Raw genomic sequence first — 21,435 nt, 5'->3', positions numbered from 1 at the left:
GGCCTCGAGCCGCGGCTTGATCCGAGTCTGGGCGTTTCTCGTGAGCGGCAGAGGATGGGGCGGGACTTCCGTCGTCGCCAGGGCACTCTTCACTTCGTGGTTGGTGGGTTGCTTGGCAGGTGGCCGCTGGGACCAGAGATGCGGGACGGGAAGTGCCGGGACCGTCACCGCACCACTGCACGCACTTTTACCCCTCCGCTAATGGCCCCTCCTTCCTGAGCCGTGGTTTCGCCGGATGTAGAACGGAGGTAACGAGGCCCCACACTCCGTCTTTGTCCCACGGCCCCCAGGCTCCCAGGTCCTTGGGTGTATTCCGTACTGGGGAAGACTAAGGCCTTTAGTGCGACCGTCAGCCCGCGGTCACCTCGGGCAGTGGGGGGTTTAAGGGTTTGAATGAGTCCTCATTGCTTGTCCCTGTCGCCGCCTCGCACGGTCCCGCCCAACCCACAGACTGACCAGGCCAAGCAGCGTCGCTGATGGACCCGGGGCAGGTGAGTGGAGGGTGCGCCAGCCCCTCACCCGCTGGGATCCCTGTCCTCCTGATCCTGGAGCCCCTGTACAGAGAATAGTGGTGTCCTGAACTTTTCACCTACACTTGGGTCTGGAGCCCAGAGATTCACTTTTCCTAGCATCCGGAATCCAGGCCGGAGGTAATATGGAGGGGTTCCCTGTTAGTTGGCAACCTCCTCAGGAGCTTTCCTGGTATAATCTGACACCAAACCCGTAGGTGGAGGGCAGGGAGAGAGTGAAGAAAGAGGCAGGTCACTGCAGATTAGTAGGTGGCTGGTTTAATAAGCAAGGACAGGTACATAGCAAGCTTGCCTTGGACAGCCACAAGAAGAGTAGACCTCCACATCAGCCCACTTTATCTTAAGTTTATACAGTATAGAGACCTTTTGGTTCAGTCATGTATACCATCCACATGGCTTCAGCACCACATCACAATCTCAAGGCTATGTCCCTGGGGGAATTTCTGGGAGTGGGGAAGAATACGCATTCCAAGGACCGGAGGTGATGAAAAGCCTCCCATTGCCCAGGTTCAGCTCATGCATGGGTCAACTGGCAGTCACATCCTCTTGATGACCTCCCCCTAACATTCACATTTCTGGAATCCTATGGGATAAGGTCTGGAAGGGTGTCCCAGGCACAGGGACCAGCATGTGCAAATTTCTTGGAGAGTATAAGATGAAAGTGTTCAGGGAACTGCAGGTCTGTATTTTGTCTGGTGCACATAGCAGGGGGACCGGTATTGACCTGGAATGGCAAGCTGAGGAGTTGGGACTGTATTCTGAGTGTGGTGGGAGTGTGGAAAGTTTAGAGCAGAAAAGGGAGGTGATCTGACTTAGGTCTTAATAAGCTCCCTCTGGATGCTGAGTGGAGAACAGATTTGGTCAGGGGGCAGTGGAGGTGAGGCTGAAGGCAGGAAGACCACACGGTCTTCCATTGAGTGACTGCAGTAGTTTAGGTGTGTGTGCTTTTGGACCAAACGTGGAACTAGGAGAAACAATTTTGGCTCTTGAACTTTTTAACTAGGGTGGGCTAGATCTCCTGCTGTGAGATAGTGAGATATGAGGGTTGACCCAGATAGGTTTTTCAGTTGTGGAAGTTAGTGTGAGTTGGTATCAGAGGGAAGATAAAGAGTTGGGTTTTGGCCATATTGTATTTGAGGTATCCTGCAGACTCCCAAATTGAGGTACCAAGTATGCTTTATATAAAAGCCCAGCCTGGAGACATCCAAGGGATGAAGACTTGTGTGTGGACATTATGTGTGGCTGTGGGTTGACCAGAATGGTGACCAAGCCTCTGACCAGAGACTAGACCTGGGATGCAAAAATGAAGCATGAAAGTAACAGAGGTAGAATGACAGTGAGGCCTGAGGTGAGACTGGTTTACCTCTCTACAGCTCACCAGGTTTTTGTGGCCATCCTCCTTGGGGCCTGGGGGTGGGGGGCAGTGGGTGTCAGGCTGGAGAATAATCAGGGGCAGAAAGGGTCAGTCTAAGCTAAGAGTCCCCAAGCCAAGGGTGGGGGGCAGTAGGTCTGGGATTTCTCTGTTAGGAAGAGTGAGAACAGCTATGACTGGTGAGGGGACAGCATGTACAAGGACAGAGGTGGAAGAGAGTAGGGGTGTTTAAGATCTACTCATGGTTCTGGGGAACTGAAGGCTGAAGCACAGGGCTAGGAGGGGAGGCATTAACTAGAAGTGATGGCTGTTTCTGGCAGTCATGGTTTTGGAGATGTGGGGCAAGCCAGGCTCAGTGTTGGATCCTGGTTGCCTTCGTTGGGTGTGCTATGTGTATGGTGGGATATAGGGACCAGGGAGATGTCCTGTGGTGTGGACAGGGATTGGGGTGGGGGTGGGGTATGTGTGTAGATATGATGATGGTGTAGTCCAAAGAGCGTCACGTACAAAGTAAGGGAATCTGAACCAGTGTGCTCAGGGCCCTGGTACTAGAGGCTTAAGGGAGAAAAGAGAGTCTGAATTTTTTTATGCTTGGAAGGTGTGATCTCGAGAGACAAGAGACACAACACAAGAGAGCTTGTTTAGTGGGGGGAGGGGTTCTTGGCCAGCCCAGAGCTCAGACAGCATCTGTCTGTCCACCTTTTTGTTCCTCTGGATTGTGTTGGCCTGGATACAGTGGCCAGTGGGACTACAAGGAGAGAGGGACACCAGTGGTGCCAGGGCCTCTTATCTCCTCTGAGGTGGGGGCCCGAGGAGGAGGAGGAGCTGCAGGTGAGTGAGGGAAGGATGGACTGAGGGGGTCACAAGAAGAGGAGATGCCAGTGGTAGATGTGGCAGAAGTCCGAGTCATAGGTGAAGGGCCTGGATGAGTCCATTTAACTATTTTGTTTGTTTTTCAGTCCTTCCATTGGCCTCCTGGCTTAGTTCTCTCGTCATTGCGGAGCCCAGTGACCTTTGAAGATGTGGCCGTGTACTTTTCCAAGGAGGAGTGGGGGCTTCTTGATGCAAGCCAGAGGCACCTGTACCACAATGTGATGCTGGAGAACTTTGAGCTCATGACCTCACTTGGTAACGTCATCCCTCATCCCTTCTCCCTCAGCCTTAGGCAACTGCTAATATACTTTATGACTATGTATATTTGCTTATGTAGACATTTCATATAAAAGGAATCACACAGTGTATGTTTTTCTGTGAATGGCTTTCACTTAGCATAATATATTTGAGGTTCATCCATGTTGTAACACATATCAGGACTTCATTTTTATGGCCAAATAATATTCTATTGTGTAGATATACCACAGTTTATTTATTCATTCATCAGTTGATTGGGCATTTGTCTTGTTTCCACTTTTTTTGGGTGTTACAAAAAATGTTGCTATGAACATTCAAGTCCAAGTTTTTGCATAAGTATGTTTTAATTTCTTTTGGGTAGATGACTAGAAATGGAATTGCCAAAGTGTTTTCCAAATTGGCAGCACCGTTTTATATTTCCACAGCAGTGTATGAGTATTCCAAGTTTTCTACTTCCTTATCAAAACTTATTATTGTCTGTTTTCCCATAGATACCTTAGTGAGTGTGAAGTGGTATCTCACTGTAGTTTTGATTTGTGTTTCTTTAATGACTATTGATGTTGAGCAACTTTTCATGTGCTTATTGGCCATTTGTCCTCCTCTTTGTCCTTGCCTCTAGTAAGGCCTTCTTTGTTCTGTAGCTTGTCTAGGCCCTGTCCTGCACAGTAGGCTCTTCACTCTTATTCTGGGCCGGATGGCTTGTCACCATCCCTTGGACCCACTCCTGTATATGTCAGTCACACATTTCTAACGAAGTCACCCTTTCTACTAAGTGGAACCCTCAGTTTGCCAGAAACTTCTCTGCTTTCAGGTTGTTGGCATGGAGTGGAAGATGAGGGGGACCATTCCAAGCAGAATACTTCTGTAGAAGGGATGTCACAGGTCAGGATCCCCAGTGCAAATCCTTCCACCCAGAAGGCTGACACCTGTGATATGTGTGGCCCATTCTTGAAAGATATTTTGCACCTGGATGAACATCAAGGAACATATCCTGAGGAGACCCTCTACACATGTGGAACATGTGGTAGAGAATTTTGGTTCAGTGCAAACCTTCACCAGCACCAGAAGGAGCTCAGTGGAGAAAAGCCCTTCAGATGGGACAAGGACAAGGACTCATTTGTGGAAAATCTTACAGTCCACCTATCAGAGAAGCCCTTCACTTGTGGGGAAGGTGGTAAGGATGCCTTGGACAGCCATGACTTCTTCCAGCACTCAGCCATTGACAGCAGCAGAAAGCCACAAAGGACCACAGAGTGCAGGGAGACCTTTTCACACAGCTCTAATCTTGAGCAGCTCCCAGAAGTCCATACTACACAGAAACTCTTTAAGTGCAGCAACTGTGGAAAAGCCTTTCAGAAGACCTCCACCCTCCTCAGCCACCTGAGAACTCACTCTAAAGAGACACCATTTAGATGCCCAACAGTTGGAAATTCCTTAGAGGAGAAATCAACCCTTGTTAATCACCAAAAATATCATGATCGAGAAACATGTCATGTGTGTAAAGCATGTGGGAAGACCTTCAGTCACCCTTCTAAACTGAGGAAGCACCAGAAATTTCACACCGGAGTAAAACATTATGAGTGCAGTGATTGTGGGAAGACCTTCAACCACAAACTCACACTTGTTCATCACCAGAGAATTCACACAGGAGAAAGGCCTTATGAGTGCAGTGAATGTGGAAAAGCCTTTAATAACAGGTCACACCTCACTCGGCATGAGAAAGTTCACACTGGAGAAAGGCCTTTTGAGTGCAGCAAATGTGGAAGAGCCTTCAGCCAAAGCTCCAATTTCCTTCGACATCAGAAAGTTCACACTCAAGTGAGACCTTATGAGTGCAATCAATGTGGTAAAGCCTTCAGCCGCAGCTCTGCCCTCATTCAGCACTGGAGAGTTCACACTGGAGAAAGGCCTTATGAGTGCAGTGAGTGTGGAAGAGCTTTTAACAATAACTCCAACCTTGCTCAGCACCAGAAAGTTCATACTGGAGAACGGCCTTTTGAGTGCAGTGAATGTGGAAGAGACTTCAGCCAAAGCTCCCACCTCCTTCGACATCAGAAAGTTCATACTGGAGAACGGCCTTTTGAGTGCACCGAATGTGGGAAAGCCTTCAGCAATAGCTCTACCCTCATTCAGCACCAGAAAGTGCATACTGGGCAAAGGCCTTATGAATGCAGTGAATGTAGAAAGGCCTTCAGCCGCAGCTCCAGCCTGATTCAGCACTGGAGAATTCACACTGGGGAAAGGCCTTATGAGTGCAGTGAATGTGGGAAAGCCTTTGCTCACAGTTCCACTCTCATTGAGCACTGGAGAGTTCACACAAGAGAAAGGCCTTATGAGTGCAGTGAATGTGGGAAATTCTTTAGCCAGAACTCCATTCTCATTAAACATCAGAAAGTTCACACTGGAGAAAGGCCTTATGAGTGCAGCAAATGTGGGAAATTCTTTAGCCGAAAGTCCAGCCTCATTTATCACTGGAGAGTTCACACTGGAGAAAGGCCTTATGAATGCAGTGAATGTGGGAGAGCCTTCAGCAATAACTCTCACCTGGTTCGTCACCAAAGAGTTCACACGCAGGAAAGGCCCTATGAGTGCAGCCAATGTGGGAAAGCCTTTAGTGAAAGATCTACACTTGTTCGACACCAGATAGTTCATACTAGAGAAAGGACTTATGAGTGTGGCCACTGTGGGAAAATCTTCAGCCGCCTCTGCAATCTTGCTCAGCATAAAAGGATTCATAACTGAATGGAGCCTTATGGAGATGGTCCTTCTGAGAAGATCTTCAGCCAAGTCAAACTTCATGCAGCAGAATACCAACAAAGAAGTTACCTGCATGTACCACTAGTGTGGAGAAGGCTTCAGAAGGTACTCTGCCCTTTCTGAGCAGCCCAGGGCTGAGCTCTCTTCCCTTTGGAGCATAAACCCCTTTCCAGCCTGCCTGGATCCAAATATTTGCAGCAGTCATCTACACATGCAGGGAGAAAACAGCTCCCTGTGCCTCCCTTCCCCTTTCCTGGAGGGAAACAGGAATGTCCTGGGCCCACTAGAATGACTTCATTCCCATTGCTTCTGGAAGAGTTAGGAACTGAACTTACCCCATGCTGGTCGAGGGGCCTCAAGGGATGTCCAGTTCGGGCTTCTCAGAAAGATGCACATTCCTCATGGATGTTGTCATGTCTGCATGTAACCCCAGTTATGTGTCCAGTGAGTCCACACATCACCCTTCCCTGGAACCACTTATCTTGGTCTTCTCTGTTCTGCATGATAATAAAGACCTTAGTAATCAAGTTTTTTGTTTTTTGTTTTTTTTTTTTTAAGAGAGGGATGGAAGGGGAAGAGGGGGGAGAGAGAATTCTAAGCAGACCCAGGGCTCAAAATCACAACCCTGAGATCATGACATGAGCTGAAATCAACAGATGCTTAACTAAGTGAGCTACCCAGGTGCTCCCATCAAGTTACCTTTATTTTTATTTATTTATTTTTAGATTTTATATATTTACTTGACACAGAGAGAGTACACAAGCAGGGGGTGTGGCAGGCAGAGGAGGACGGAGAAGCAGGCTCTCCACTGAGCAGAGAGCCTAATGTGGGGCTAGATCCCAGGACCCTGGGATCATGACCTGAGCTGAAGGCAGATGCTTAACCAACTGAACCACCCAGGCACCCCTCACATCACCTTTAATCTTGGGGGTTTTGATGGGGTAGATTGAAAAAAAAGTGGGTAGAGTGAGGGATGGCTGAGACAGGGCACCCAACATCTGCCTCGGGGTATAGAAGGAACATAGGGAGTTGCTCTGTGTTCTATTATGGCTTACTTTACAGTGCATCTGAAGGACTGGGAAAAACTGAAGGGCTCATAAAGTGAACATAGTGGCATATGTTTCAGAGTTACCTGAAGGCCGAGAGCTCCTGAAGAAGGAGGATGCTAGTCTGCAACATTAGAATGGTGTGTTAGATTAGGAGGCAGGTCCCTAGTTCCTAGAGAGATGTCTGGTTTCCCCATCTGAGGAGAAGCTGTCTTCTGGTTCCTAATAAGGAGATATGACCCTAGGAGGCCAGTAGAGGCCCAGTGGATACTGTATGTGGATAGAAAAACAATGGATGTGAATAGGGAGTTGGGGAGAGTAGTAAATTACAGCACTGCCACTGGGGACCAAGGAGCACCACCGTTCTCCATCAGCTGTGTAAGTGTTAGAACTACTGAGCCCCACAAAGGATGGGGCAAGTATAACTTAATCTGAGATCTACAGGGGTGATTTGGGAGCCATTGTTAGTACAGAAACACTGGGTTTGGAGCAGACTGCTAAACTAGAGGGAACTTGGGTGTTCTAAAGGTACATCAAAAAGTTCCAGATTGGGGCGCCTGGCTGGCTCAGCTGGTAGAGCATGTAACTCTTGATCTCGGGGTTGTTTGAGCCCCATGTTGGATGTAGAGATTACTTATAAATAAAATCTTTATAAAGAAAAAAAAAAACCCTTCCAGATGACTATGGCCAAGTGAGGTAAGAGTGAAGAACTTCTCAAGACCTGCAGACCTATATATCACCCATAATGGAAATCCAGATGAATGTTTTATGAAGTCCTGTATTCTCCCTGGCTGTTTGCCTCATGGCTATCACCACACAGGAACCTCATCAAGACGATAGAGCTTATGGTCTGGAGAATGGTTTATGTGAGTAGCCAGAGTTCTTAGAGAATCACATAGCCATGGCGTTCATTACTCCATTTCTGGTAGCGACCAAAGATACCTGTCCTTTTTAATGGTGGGGAGACAACATGGTGGAATTAATATGGGTTTCCGAGATCTCTTGGCTTTCTGGGAAGAACAAGATATTCAGATTTTTATGTGGCTTTTGATCTTATGTTAGAAGCCATTTCCTAAAACATTTTGTATAGTACAAAAGCACTTTACCAAAACCTGTGGGTGGACTATATATGTTCCCCTGGGCCCTTCCAGGAGACCTGGGAGAAGAAAAACCAAGAATTTTCTGACATGAGAGGCTTTGGTGTGCAGTGTCCATGCACACTGCATAGTGAATGGAAAGGCAGTGCTACTGCTCTCCGTTCTCAGGGTGACTTTTCCCAAAAGCCCAGAGGAGACAAGGAGTGATAGCCACATTAGAGGCAGAACCCGACAGGCTTGCAGTCATCAAAGATTACGGCAGGGCTGCTCAAGTATTCCCTAGCACAATGAGATGTTTGGGGGAATCCCCCACCCTGCTCAGGCCTTCCTTCCTGGATGTAATAATTGTCTTTTACCAACAGGGAAGAGTCATGTGGGATTAGAGTTAAAGGCCAACTGAGCCACATGAGGAACAAGCCTTCTAAGCCAATGGGGGTAGGATAGACACTGGTCATCACAGCTCAATCCTTTCTACACTGTGTGGATGACGGGTTAGATCTCATTAAATGGCCCCCAGCTCATGGGTGAAGAACCTTCTGTGCTTTCCTTGAACAGGCCTGGTCTCCCACTGGGGCTCAGTACACAGCAACCAGTCTGTTGGGGAAGGAAGATGTTTGCCAGTGATGCCAGAACACTCCAGGCAAAGGTCTCACGACTCTGACCTTTGAGCTGTCCTGGATACTAGCCTTTGTGGGGCTCAGTAGTTCCAACACTTTCAGCTCACTCAGTCCAGCAGGCAAGTGCCTGCAGGTTTTTGATGCAGTCTGTATACTGACACTGCGCATTCTGCCCTCGCTAATGAGAGTTCTCTGAGCTCCACCCAACAGTGCTTCCCTGCACTTGGACCTTTGCCTGTGACCTCCCCCATGAGGGACACTGTCTACTCAAACTTTCCCCACTTGCCACTCCTCCAATTCTGCTGCATTTTCTCTCCAAGTTGGTATCAGTTTCTCTCTTCTCGTTGATGCTTGAAACTTTGGCCTGATGCCAGGCCTCTGCTACACACACACACACACACACACACACACACACACACGGCCAATAAGCACATGAAAGTTGCTCAACATCGTTAGTCATTAAAGAAACACAAATCAAAACTACAGTGACTTCACTTCACACCCACTAAGGTATCTATGGGAAAACAGACAATAATAAGTTTTGATAAGGAAGTAGAAAAATTGGAATACTCATACACTGCTGTGGAAATATAAAACAGTGCTGCCATTTTGGAAAACACATTTGGAAATAAACTGTGGTATATCTACACATTAGAATATTATTTGGCCATAAAAGCGAATGAAGTCCTGATATGTGCTACAACACAGATGAACCTCGAATATATTATGCTAAGAGAAAGCCATTCACGGAAAAACATATACTGTGTGATTCCTTTTATATGAAATGTCTAAATAAGCAAATATACATAGTCAGACACTTAACCAAATGAGCCACCCAGGCACCCCAAGTTCCCTGACTTTTTAAGCCTGACTGGGTTTCTACTCTGTGTGGTCATCACCTCTCCCTCCATTGGGGGGTTGGGGGATCGGGGAGAAGAATCACCCGAGTCAGAGAAGGCAGCAGTGGTTTCCAGCCCCAACACATGGTACTGGCTGAGCACTGTGGCTCAAAGCAAGTCTAGGGTCACAGTTCTCTCTCTAAACATGCCTCCAAGTTAACATTCTCTTCTTGACAGGAAGCATAATTTTTGGACCAGGGACACATCTACAAACAGCACATAAGTTTTGCTGAACTGCTATAAATTGACCTTTTGGGAAATTAGTTTCCAAAATTCTTAAAATCAAAAGACCCCACAAAACAGAGAATATGGATGCATATGTTCATTCAACCACTTCTCTCCCTTGGCAGCAAAAACAATGAAGGCCATGGTGTGCACAGACACCAGGAGCACTGGCCACATCCCAGGACTGCAGGGTCTTCATCTTAGGACAGGGGTTAATGACCATGAGGTGAACATCCTGCTATCCCCAGTAAGGCAACAAAAGTCAGGGACCCCTCACCACAGAAGCCAGTCTGTCTCTTCATGAGCCCAGATTTGTTCTCAATCCCTGCACACCAGTGATCAGAACCCCCAATATTAAAGGTGGCTTAAACAATAAATCTTTTATTACCATACATTCCAGGGAAGTGTGAGACAGTCAGTTCCAGGGGTGGATACATCCATGACAGGTACCATGTGTCGTGTCATCCGTGTCCATGGAAATGATTAACCTTCTCTGGAAGCCCCCAGTAGACGCAGCTCAGCTACTCTTGACCAGAGCCTGGTCACAGACATAGCCAAACCAGTTGGGCGGGGGGAGGCGCATTCTTGGCTCCACCACTCATGATTCTTTCCTATATGGAGTGGGGACTAAGGACGTCTGCCATTCCAGAGCACGTTGAGATGACTCATGTACACCTTGGGCACCTGCCAGGTGGTGGAGGTGGGATGGCTTCCATCACAGAAACCAGCAGTGACTTCGACTGCCAACAGCCAAGGCAGGTCAGAGTGCAACCTAGCTCCTGATGCTTCCTACACACCTGCCAACACAGGGCACATGTTGGGGTATGCCAGGTTTAGCTTTCAAATGGCTACTCTCCTCAATCTGCTTTCTGGAGTGACGCCTTTCCTGTTGAACAAGCCGTGGCTACATGATTTCCAACATCCCCTGTCTTCTTACAGCCTTTCCCCAGTGTGGACTTTCTTGTGCTGAAGGAGGGTAGAACTATGTTTGAAGGCTTTCCCACATTCTGTACATTCATAGGATCTCTCTTCAGTGTGGAACTGCTGGTGCCGATTGCGGTAGGACCTGGTGGTGAAGGTCTTCCCACACAGGCTGCACTCATAGGGCCGTTCTCCAGTGTGAACTTTCCAGTGCTGATACAGGCCAGAGCGGGTCACATAAGTTTTCCCACATTGCTTGCACTCATAAGGCCTTTCTCCAGTGTGAACTCTCTGGTGAAGAATGAAGCTATGGTTGTATTTAAAGAACTTCCCACATTCCCTGCACTCATAGGGCCTTTCTCCAATGTGAACTTTCCGGTGCCGAATGAGAGTAGACAGAACACTGAAGGCTTTCCCACATTCGCTGCACTCATAAGGCCTTTCTCCAGTGTGAATTCTCTGGTGCAGAACAAGTGCATCTTTGCGGTTGAAGGTTTTGCCACACTCATCACACTTGAAAGGTTTGATGCCCGTGTGAACCTTCTGGTGCTTCCTCAGTTTAGATGGATAACTGAAGACCTTTCCACACTCATTACACACATGGCATGTTTCTCCAGAGTGAATTTTCTGGTAATTAACATGGGTGGATTTCTCCTTGGGGGCATTTCCACCTTTCAGGCATCTAAAGGGTCTCTCTTTGGGGTGAGTTATCAGATGGTCGAGGAGTGCAAAAGCCTTCAGGAAGGCTTTCCCACAGTCACTGCACTTGAAGGCCTTCTGTGTGGCGTGGAGTTCCTGCTGCTGCTGGCAACTGGAGCTGGGCTGGAAGGCCTCCCCATGCTTGCTGTTCTTGTGTAGCTGCTCCTTGCTGTGGGTGGCCTGGTGCTGGAGCAGGCCTAAGGCAGCAGGGACGTCCTTCCCAGACTCCCCACACAGAAAGGGCCTCTCTGGTACGTAGATTCTGTAGCTCTTCATCTGCTCTGGAGAGGCTTCCTCATCCTCCAGTCTACATGGACAACCTGAAACAGAGAAAAGCCAGTTACTGAGAGCTAGATTAGAGGGAGGAGGCACCTTCATCACAAACACATGTCAGACATACCAAAAAGTCTGCAAAATTGCCAGGAGGTTGCTAGGAAAAGTCTTGGTGAGAAAGGGCTGGCCCAGAAGAACAGGGCTCTGCCAAATCACAGAATACAAAAGACCTCAGCAGGGACGAGGACACAAGATGGGAGCAGTGCAGGGAGAAGAGGTGGGATCTTCAAGTCACTCCTTGCAATGGTTTCAAGCAGGGCCTCAGCCGCTGGCGACAGGTAGCACTGTGAAGAGGATGTGTTTGCTCCAATGAAAAGGCAACTGTAACAGAGTAGCTGGTGTTCAAGTATTATTTAAGGGTATGTACTGTACACATCTCAAGTCACCAGTGGACAGCTCTACACTGGCACAGAGGCCAGGGAGGTGGGTCGCCTAGGTCCTGAGAGTCATGGTAGGGATGGCAAGATCACACAAGTGTGTCCAGAAGGGAGAGGAAAGGTGGGAATAGTGTGTGGTCACTGGCCTCAGCACCAAAATGCCAGTGCACACAGATAGCCAGCATGCTGTGTAGCCCATCACTGAAACCAAGGCATTGCCCAGCCCTACTCACCAGGACCAGGACCCCTCCTGGCCTCAGCTCTGCTGCCCATAGTCAAGTCCACCATACTGGGCACCCAGAGCTCTTCTTCACTGTCCAGCTGGGCAACCACATGGGACCTTGAAGGTGCAAATCCTAGGAGAGAGAAAGGTAGTAAGAGGCCAGCCCAAGCCAAGGCTTGCCTATCCCCCCCATAGGAAGCTCATGTCATCATGCCAACCATGAAGGAAATGGACTATAAGAAAACAAACCTTGTCTGCACATTTAAAAATTTGTTAAGCAAGTAGACCCCATGTTGTGTTTTACCACAATTTATTTTGAATGAACCTTACATGAAGGTAAACTGACATAACTGAAGTAAAAAAACAGACAAACAATAATCGTTGGAGACTTCACCTTCTAACTTTCAATAATGGACAGAACCACTAGGAAGAAAACAAACAAGCATATAGCACTTGAATAACACTAGAAATCAACTAGACTTAACGGACATCTATAGAGCCTGCCACAGAACAACAGCAGGATACGTACTCTCACGTTCTCACATGCACATTAACAATCTCCAGAACAGACCACTTGCTAGGTCATAAAACAGGTCTCAATAGATTTCAGAGGACTGAAATCACACAAAGTATGTTCTCTGACCACAAAGGAATTAAAATAGAAATCAACAACAGAAAGAAATTTGGGAAATTCACAAATGTATGGAATTTAAATAAAACACTCCTAAATAACCACAAAGAAAACTACAAAGCACTTTGAGATGAATGAAAATGAAAACAAACACCAAAAGTAACGGGACATAGCAGTTCTTAGAGGGAAAATCAGAGCCATAAACATCTCCATCCTGTTTTACTCATGACGTGCTTTTTCTTGTTTTTTTTTTTTAAAGATTTTGTTTATTTGAGACAGCAGAAGTGGGGCAGAGGGAGAGGCAGACTCCACGCTGAGCAGGGAGCCTGACGTGAGGCTGGATCCCAGGACCCCAGGGATCATGACCTGAGCCAAAGGCAAATGCTTAACTGACTGAGCCACGCCAGTGCCCCTACTCATAACACTTCTGACACCAAATGTGGGTAAGGTGTAGGGCGGGTTTTCCACACCACTTCTCCAACTCTCAGACACCAACGTGGTATCCAAGGAATTCAATTAAATTCTGATACTAACCACCTGGAATCGGCATCAGATCCCGCAGGTTAAGGGCTCAGTCCCACAAGACTGCCCCTACTTCAGATAACAGTTGGAAGTTCCAGACTCCCATTCTTCTGACCGACTGGCTATAAATCAGGGATTCCCACAATTATTGATCCCTTCTCAAGTTCAATAATTTGCTATAATGGCTCACAGAATTCAGGAAAAGAGTTTACTTAGTATTACTAGATTATTATAAAGTATACAACTCAGGAACAGCCCAACAGAAGAGATGCAAAGGGCAAAGTATGCCACGAGTGGAGATGGGGGGAGGGTGAGGAAGCAGAGGATAAGGGGCATCCGTGCCCTCCAGTGGCACCACTTTCCCAGCAACCTGAAGCTCTCTGAACCCTGTTATTTAGGAGTTTCTATGGAGATTTCATTATGATGTATAATTAGTTAAATCATTGGCCAATTGTGATTGGTTCAGTCTCCAGCCCCTCTACTCTCCCCAGAAGCCAAAGTTGGGGACTGGAAGGATGCGGGTGGGGGAAGCTCAAAATCCAACTTCCCTATCATGCCAGCTCCTATCCTGAAGCTTTCTAGGAGCTTCCAGCCACCAGTCATTCCATTAGCACACAAAAGACACTCTTATCACTTCAGGGATTTCAAGTATTTTAGGAGCTGTGCTAGGAATTAGGGACAAAGACAAAATATATATTTATTATGTCACAGCTCCCATATTTAAAAAGATCTCAAACCAACAGCCTAGTCCTCAAGAAACAGGAAAAAGAAAAGCAACTAATCGCAAAGCTAGCAAAAGGAAGGAAATAATGAGCAGAGATTAATGAAATAAAGATTAGAAAAACAGAATCAATAAAACCAAAATTAGGATCTTTGAAAAGTTCAAAAATATTGAAAAACTGCTACCTAGACTGACAAGAAAAAATCGAAGAATCAATTTATTAAAAACGGGAATGAAAAAGGAGACATCACTATCAACATTACAAAACAGAAAGGACTGTAAGGAGATACTACTAATAACTGTATTATACCCCCACAAATTAGGTACCTGTGATAAAATGGACAAATTCCTAAAAAAGACACAAACTACCAAAACTGACTCAAGAAGAAATAGAAAGTCTAATTATACTTAAAAACAAACAAACAAAACAAACTTCCCCACAGGGGTGGGGGAAAAAAAAAAAAAGGTTAGGCCCAGAGGGCTTCACTGATAAATATTAACACTGAAATAAGAATTAGCACAAATACTTCACATGCTCTTCCAGAAAAAAGAAGAAAAGGGAACTTTTCCCAATTAATCCATTGAGGCCAAAATTACCCGTATGCTCAATCCAAACAAAGACACTATGAGAAAACTATACATTAATAACTCTTATGAATATAGATACAAAACTCAACAAAATACCAGTAAACCAAATCCAGAAATACATAAAGGGTTATAAGCTATGACAGAGTGGAATTTGTCCTAGTAATGCAAGGTTGAACATATGAAAACCAATTACTGTAATATTCTGTGTTAATAGAATAGAGGATGAAAAAAAATCACATGACCATTTCAATAGATATGAGAAAGCACTAGACAAAATCTAATGATCTTTCATGATTAATGCACTCAACAAACTAAGAAAAGAAGGGAACTTCCTCACCTGTAAAGGGCAGCTGCAAAAAACCTACAGCTAACATCATACTTATTTGTGAAAGACTAAATGCTTTTCTCATAAGATTGGGAAGAAGACAAGGATGTCTACTCTCACCAATTCTATTCAGTAAGTACTGGAGGTTCAAGCCAGGTCAGTTAAGCAAAGGAAGAGGTAAAAGTATCTGTATTTGCAGATGACATGATGTCATATGTATGAAAAATACCAAGGAGTCCACAAATAAAACAAAACTATTAGAACTACCCATCCCGGGGCGCCTGGGTGGCACAGCAGTTAAGCGTCTGCCTTCGGCTCAGGGCGTGATCCCGGCATTCTGGGATCGAGCCCCACATCAGACTCTTCCGCTATGAGCCTGCTTCTTCCTCTCCCACTCCCCCTGCTTGTGTTCCCTCTCTGGCTGGCTGTCTCTCTGTCGAATAAATAAAAAAATCTTAAAAAAAAAAAAAGAACTACCCATCCCAAAGCTACAGAATACACATTCTTCTCTAGCGCACATGGAACATTCTCCAGAATAGATCACAACCTGGGTCACAAATCAGGTCTCAACCGATACCAAAAGACTGGGATCATTCCCTGCATATTTTCAGACCACAATGCTTTGAAACTCGAACTCAATCACAAGAGGAAAGTTGGAAAGAACTCAAATACATGGAAGCTAAAAAGCATCCTACTAAAGAATGAATGGGTCAACCAGGAAATTACAGAAGAATTTAAAAAATTCACAGAAACAAATGAAAATGAAAACACAAACTGTTCAAAATCTTTAGGATGCAGCAAAGGTGGTCCTAAGAGGGAAGTATATAGCAATACAAGCCTTTCTCAAGAAACAAAGGTCTCAAATACACAACCTAACCCTACACCTAAAGGAACTGGAGAAAGAACAGCAAATAAAGCCTAAACCCAGCGGGAGAAGAGAAATAATACAGATCAGAGCAGAAATCAATGAAATCAAAACGAAAAAAACAGAACAGATAAAAAAAAACTAGGATCTGGTTCTTTGAAAGAATAAGATTGATAAATCCCTGGCCAGACTTATCAAAAAGAAAATAGAACGGACCCAAATAAATAAAATCCTGAATGAAAGAGGAGAGATCACAACCAACACTGAAGAAATACAATTATAAGAACATATTATGAGCAACTATATGCCAACAAATTAGACAATCTGGAAGAAATGGATGCAGTCCTAGAGCCGTATAAACTACCAAAACTGAAACAGGAAGATATAGAAAACGTGAACAGACCTATAACCAGCAAGGAAATTGAAGCAGTAATAAAAAAATCTCCCAACAAACAAGAGTACAGGGCCAGATGGCTTCCCAGGGGAATTCTACCAAACATTTAAAGGAGAATTAATACCTATTCTTCTGAAACTATTTCAAAAAACAGAAACGTTAGGAAAACTTCCAAACTCATTTTATGAAGCCAGCATTACCTTGATCCCAAAACCAGAAAAAGACCCCACCAAAAAGGAGAGTTACAGACCAATATTCCTGATGAACATGGATGCAAAAATTCTCAACAAAATACTAGCCAATAGGATCCAATGGTACATTAAAAGGATTATTCACCACGATGAAGTGGGATTTATTCCTGGGCTGCACGGTTGGTTCAACATCCACAAATCAATCAATGTGAAACACTACATTAATAAAAGAAAGCACAAGAACCATATAAGCCTCTCAATAGATGCAGAAAAAGCATTTGACAAAGTACAGCATCCTTTCTTGATTAAAACTCTTCACAGTGTAAGGATGGGGGTATGTACCTCAATATCATAAAAGCCACCTATGAAAAACCCACAGCAAATATCATTCTCAATGGGAAAAAACAGAGCTTTCCCCCTAACGTCAGGAACATGGCAGGGATGTTCCCACTCACCACTGCTGTTCAAGATAGTACTAGAAGTCCTAGCCTCAGCAATCAGACAACAAAAAGAAATAAAAGGCACCCGAATCGGAAAAGAAGAAGTCAAAACTCTCACTCTCCGCAGATGTTATGATACTTTATGTGGAAAACCCAAAAGACTCCACCCCAAAACTGCTAGAACTCATACGGGAATTCAGTAAAGTGGCAGGATATAAAATCAATGCACAGAGATCAGCTGCATTTCTATACACCAACAACGAGACGAAAGAAAGCGAAATTAAGGAGTCGATCCATTTACAATTGCACCAAAAACCTAGGAATAAATCTAATCAAAGAGGCAAAGGATCTGTACTCATAAAACTATAGAATACTCATGAAAGAAATTAAGGAAGACACAAAGAAATGGAAATGGAAAGAAATGGAAAAACGTCCCATGCTCATGAATTGGAAGAATATTGTGAAAATATCTATGCCACTTAGAGCAATCTACACATTCAATGCAATCCCTATCAAAATACCATCAACTTTTTTCACAGAGCTGGAGCAAATAATCCTAAAATTTGTATGGAACCAGAAAAGACCCAGAATAGCCAGAGGAATGTTGAAAAAGAAAACTAAAACTGATGGCATCACAATTCCGGACTTCAAGCTCTATTACAAAGCTGTCATCATCAAGACAGTATGGTACTGGTACAAAAACAGGTACATAGATCAATGGAACAGAACAGAGAACTCAGAAATGGACTCTCAACTCTATGGTCAACTAATCTTCGACAAAGCAGGAAAGAATATACAATGGAAAAAAAGACAGTCTCTTCAACAAATGGTGTTGGGAAAATTGGACAGCCACATGCAGAAAAATGAAACTGGACCATTTCCTTACACCATACACAAAAATAGACACAAAATGGATGAAAGACCTAAATGTGAGACAGGAATCCATCAAAATCCTTCAGGAGAACACAGGCAGCAACCTCTTCAACCTCAGCCACAGCAACTTCTTCCTGGACACATTGCCAAAGACAAGGGAAGCAAGGGCAAAAATGAACTACTGGGACTTCAACAAGATAAAAAGCTTTGGCACAGCAAAGGAAACAGTCAACAAAACTGAAAGACAACTGACAGAATGGGAGAAGATATTTGCAAATGACGTATCAGATAAAGGGCTAGTATCCCAAATCTATAAAGAACTTATCAAACTCAACACCCCAGGAACAAATAATCCAATCAAGAAATGGGCAGAAGACATGAACAGACATTACTGCAAAGAAGACATACAAATGACCAACTGACACATGAAAAAGTGCTCAACATCACTCGGCATCAGAGAAATACAAATCAAAACCACAATGAGATATGAACTCACACCAGTCAGAATGCTAAAATTAAGACAGGGAACAACAAATGTTGGAGAGGATGTGGAGAAAGGGGGACCCTCTTACACCGTTGGTGGGAATGCAACTCTGGAAAACAGTATGGAGGTTCTTCAAAAAGTTGAAAATAGAACTACCCTAAGACTCAGCAATTGCACTACTGTGTATTTACCCCAAAGATACAAATGTAGTGATCCAATGGGGCACCTGCACCCCAATGTTTATAGCAGCAATGTCCACAATAGCCAAACTATGGAAAGAACCCAGATGTCCATTGACAGATGAATGGATAAAGAAGATGTGGTGTATATATACAATGGAATATTATGCAGCCATCAAAGAAAATGAAATCTTACCACTTGCAACAACGTGGATGGAACTAGAGGGTATTATGCTAAACGAAATAAGTGAATCAAAGAAAGACAATTATCATACGATCTCACTGATATGTGGAATTTGAGAAATAAGGCAGAGGATCATAGGAGAAGAGAGGAAAAAATGAAACAAGAAGAAACCACAGAGGGAGACAAACCATAAGACTCTTAATCTCAGGAAACAAACTGAGGGTTGCTGGAGTGGAGGGGGGGTGGGAGGGATGGGGTGGCTGGGTGATGGACATTGGGGAGGGTATGTGTTGTGGTGAGCGCTGTGTATTGTGTAGGACTGATGAATCACAGGCCTGTTCCCCTGAAACAAATAATACATTACACGTTAATAATAATTTTTAAAAAATGAAATATGACTTAAAAACTATTAGAACTAATAAATGAGTTTAGCAAGACTACAGGACACAAAATCAGTATACAAAAATTTGTATTTCTTTTTACTAGCACTGAACAATCTAAAATGAAATTAAGAAAACAATTCCACTTAAAATTGCATCAGAAGGAATAAAATCCCTAGGAATAAATTTACACTTGTACATTGAAAACTACAAACCACTGCTGAAAGAAGTTAAATAAGACTAAATAAATGGAAAGATATCTCATGTTCATGAATTGAAAGATACTAAGATGGCAATCCTCCCCAAATTGATCTACTGATTCGAATTCATGGCTCAAGTTTGGCCCAGGGAGAGCCCTATAAAATCTCCTTTGAAGGAAGGTGACACCCAGAGCACAGAGGGGCCATGACTTCAGCAGAGTCACTGAGAGAGGCAGCTGAGTGGAATTCGTCAGGCAAACTGTAAATACCTGTACCCACCTCCTGCTGTTGAGGCTGCTAACAAGGCTGCTAAGAAGGAGGCAGAGGAAGAACACACAGCCCAATGCCAGTACTCACAGCACCAACCACAGGGAACCTGGGAAGGAAGCAGCCTCTGTGGTGGGGCTTTGGGATGAACACACCTTCCTAAGGGGAAAAGGGAGAGGTGGTCAGCCTGCCAGGGAAGAGTGCGAGACTTACCCAGCGAGCCAATAAGTGCAAAGTTCTCTAGCATCACATCCCGGTACAGGCTTCTCTGGGTCAGATTAAGGAGCCCCCATTCCTCCCGGGAGAAATACACAGCCACATCCTCAAAGGTCACCAAGCCCTGTAATGATTGATTCAACTGAGGCTTAGGGGTCAATAGTGGGCAGAAAAGCCAACCAAAACATGGACAGGGGAACACATCCAGGCCCTTGATCAGTGTCTCAGGGTCCTGCCATACGTCTCACTGACATCATCTTTCCCTTTGAGCCCCAAACCCCCATTTCCACCCCAGGCATACCCTCTACCTCCCTCCTCCTACGACCCATACCTCAGAGGATTGCCAGTTTACTCTTGGACTCTGCATCCTGCCCACAGCAACAACAGGCTGGTGACCAGAGAGATGCCATCTGTGTACCAGCCAGACACACAGGGCCCACCCTACCTCCTGTCAGCCAATTCCCTCTATGCCCAGAGATCACCTCCCAGAGGCAACCAAACCTATGCTCACCCTTGTCTCTTGGGTCCCACTCAGTACCTGGTCCCAGCCCTTCCAGTTTGCCCTCCTGCCTGACATGCACATAAGCCTTTGTACCACAGCATGTTACAGCTCCACACCCCCAGCACAATCTCACCGGTTCACCCCATTGGCAACTCACCTGGACTCCCCCACATGCTCATTCTGCACATGGTGTCTTCAGAGTGACACCACTGAGAGCAACCACAATCCCATCCTACCCCAGTCGAACCCCACTCCTTCGTGGTTCATTGCTAAGGGCATCCCCCCGCTCTGCACTGAAGACCTCCCCACCCAGACCTGTTCCTAGCTTCAACCCTCAGCTCACCAGACCACACACGGACCTCGGGGACCCCTGGCCCTCTTCCACCTCCGCCTTTGTCTAGGCTGTCCCCTCACCTGCCACAGCCCTCCCCACTTCTCCTGAGCTCCTTCAGAAGCCGGACCCACCGGGTGGGGATCGGGGTTGTCAAAGCCCGGCGCACCTTCCACTCACCAGCGCCTCCTCGGCCATCACAAGCTGTGGGCGGAGCATGGCCCCGGCCGGCGCCGAATTTCGGCCTGTTCAGCTGAACTCCGTACCTGCCCCCCTCCTTGGGCGCAGGAACCTCCGGCCGACCGTGGAACCTTCGAAGCTAGGTCTAAATGTGCCCAAACCCAGGGAGCCGCCTGTGGGAGGCTCAGACCCTCCCGCGCCGGCTCCGCAGTGGGCAACGCCGAGTCTCAGGAAAAGGGGTCATTCCCGGGAGTCACGGAGCGTGCACAGGCGCGACGGGCTCCCCGCCCCTGTCCTCCGCGGTGCGGCCTCTAAAAGAAGTCGGCCCGCCGCGCAGCTCTCGAAGTACGCGTCCCGACCCACAGCGGCAAAAAGAGCACCTCGAGGGCAACGCCGGAAATCCCGCCGCCTCAGCTGCTTCACTGACTTAGCCCCCGCGTCCCTTTAGGACCTCATTTCCCAGCGCCCCTCGCGGTGCCGCTTGCTCGTTCCCAAGGCGACGGGGAGGGCCCTGCTGGGCGCTCGTGCCGCTGTAGCCAGTGACGGCCCAGGACAGGAACGTTTGAAGAGCCGCGCGGGTGGAGGAGGGACTTCCGGCGCGGGACTCTTCCCTCAGAGCGACACCCGGGGGACGGCCAGCGAGGCTGCGTGGAGGGCGGAGTCTGAGAGGCTCTTCTGGGCGGAGGAAACCGGAGTAGGGAAGGGGTGAGCGAGCCGTACGCTGTGTTCGCGCCG

The 21,435-nt window shown here is 46.2% G+C and overlaps 2 protein-coding genes across 4 annotated transcripts; one reads left to right on the top strand and one right to left on the bottom strand.

The window, feature by feature from the left end:
- The first annotated feature begins 118 nt into the window (after positions 1-118).
- On the top strand, positions 119-6,317 carry ZNF132 (zinc finger protein 132). The gene is made up of 4 exons (XM_008706461.2): positions 119-248; positions 451-491; positions 2,862-3,030; positions 3,845-6,317. Exons 2-4 carry the CDS (start codon positions 477-479, stop codon positions 5,773-5,775), a joined length of 2,115 nt encoding a protein of 704 aa, XP_008704683.1. The 5' UTR covers positions 119-248; positions 451-476; the 3' UTR covers positions 5,776-6,317.
- Positions 6,185-21,160, bottom strand: LOC103677218 (zinc finger protein 584). Of its 3 annotated transcripts, XR_572337.2 has the most exons (5): positions 20,701-21,160; positions 19,685-19,811; positions 12,238-12,360; positions 10,063-11,614; positions 6,185-6,287 (listed from the first exon to the last, which is right to left on the bottom strand). XR_572337.2 is itself a non-coding variant. In XM_008706459.2 (4 exons), exons 1-4 carry the CDS (start codon positions 20,737-20,739, stop codon positions 10,608-10,610), a joined length of 1,296 nt encoding a protein of 431 aa, XP_008704681.1. In that variant the 5' UTR covers positions 20,740-21,160; the 3' UTR covers positions 9,758-10,607. The 3 variants fall into 3 exon arrangements, 2 of the variants coding, with proteins under 2 accessions (XP_008704681.1, XP_008704682.1); XM_008706459.2 differs by lacking the exon at positions 6,185-6,287 and having other exon boundaries at positions 9,758-11,614; XM_008706460.2 differs by lacking the exons at positions 6,185-6,287; positions 19,685-19,811 and having other exon boundaries at positions 9,758-11,614; positions 20,701-21,159.
- Between the last annotated feature and the right edge of the window lie 275 nt (positions 21,161-21,435).

Source organism: Ursus maritimus, unplaced genomic scaffold, assembly GCF_017311325.1.
Source record: "Ursus maritimus isolate PB19 unplaced genomic scaffold, ASM1731132v1 scaffold_19, whole genome shotgun sequence".
NCBI lineage: Eukaryota > Metazoa > Chordata > Mammalia > Carnivora > Ursidae > Ursus > Ursus maritimus.
Note: the sequence above shows the minus strand (reverse complement) of the source record. Positions and strands in the feature narration are given on the sequence as shown.

What these genes read in the sequence shown, in the direction of transcription:
- ZNF132 (XM_008706461.2), top strand. An exon ending in TGAGCTCATGACCTCACTTG is followed by an intron (nt 3,031 to 3,844) that starts GTAACGTCATCC and finishes CTCTGCTTTCAG; the next exon opens with GTTGTTGGCATGGAGTGGAA.
- LOC103677218 (XM_008706459.2), bottom strand. Translation starts at nt 20,739, where the DNA reads ATGCTCCGCCCACAGCTTGTGATGGCCGAGGAGGCGCTG. An exon ending in TGATGGCCGAGGAGGCGCTG is followed by an intron (nt 19,812 to 20,700) that starts GTGAGTGGAAGG and finishes CAATCATTACAG; the next exon opens with GGCTTGGTGACCTTTGAGGA. An exon ending in TGCACTTATTGGCTCGCTGG is followed by an intron (nt 12,361 to 19,684) that starts GTAAGTCTCGCA and finishes TCTCTCTCCTAG; the next exon opens with GATTTGCACCTTCAAGGTCC.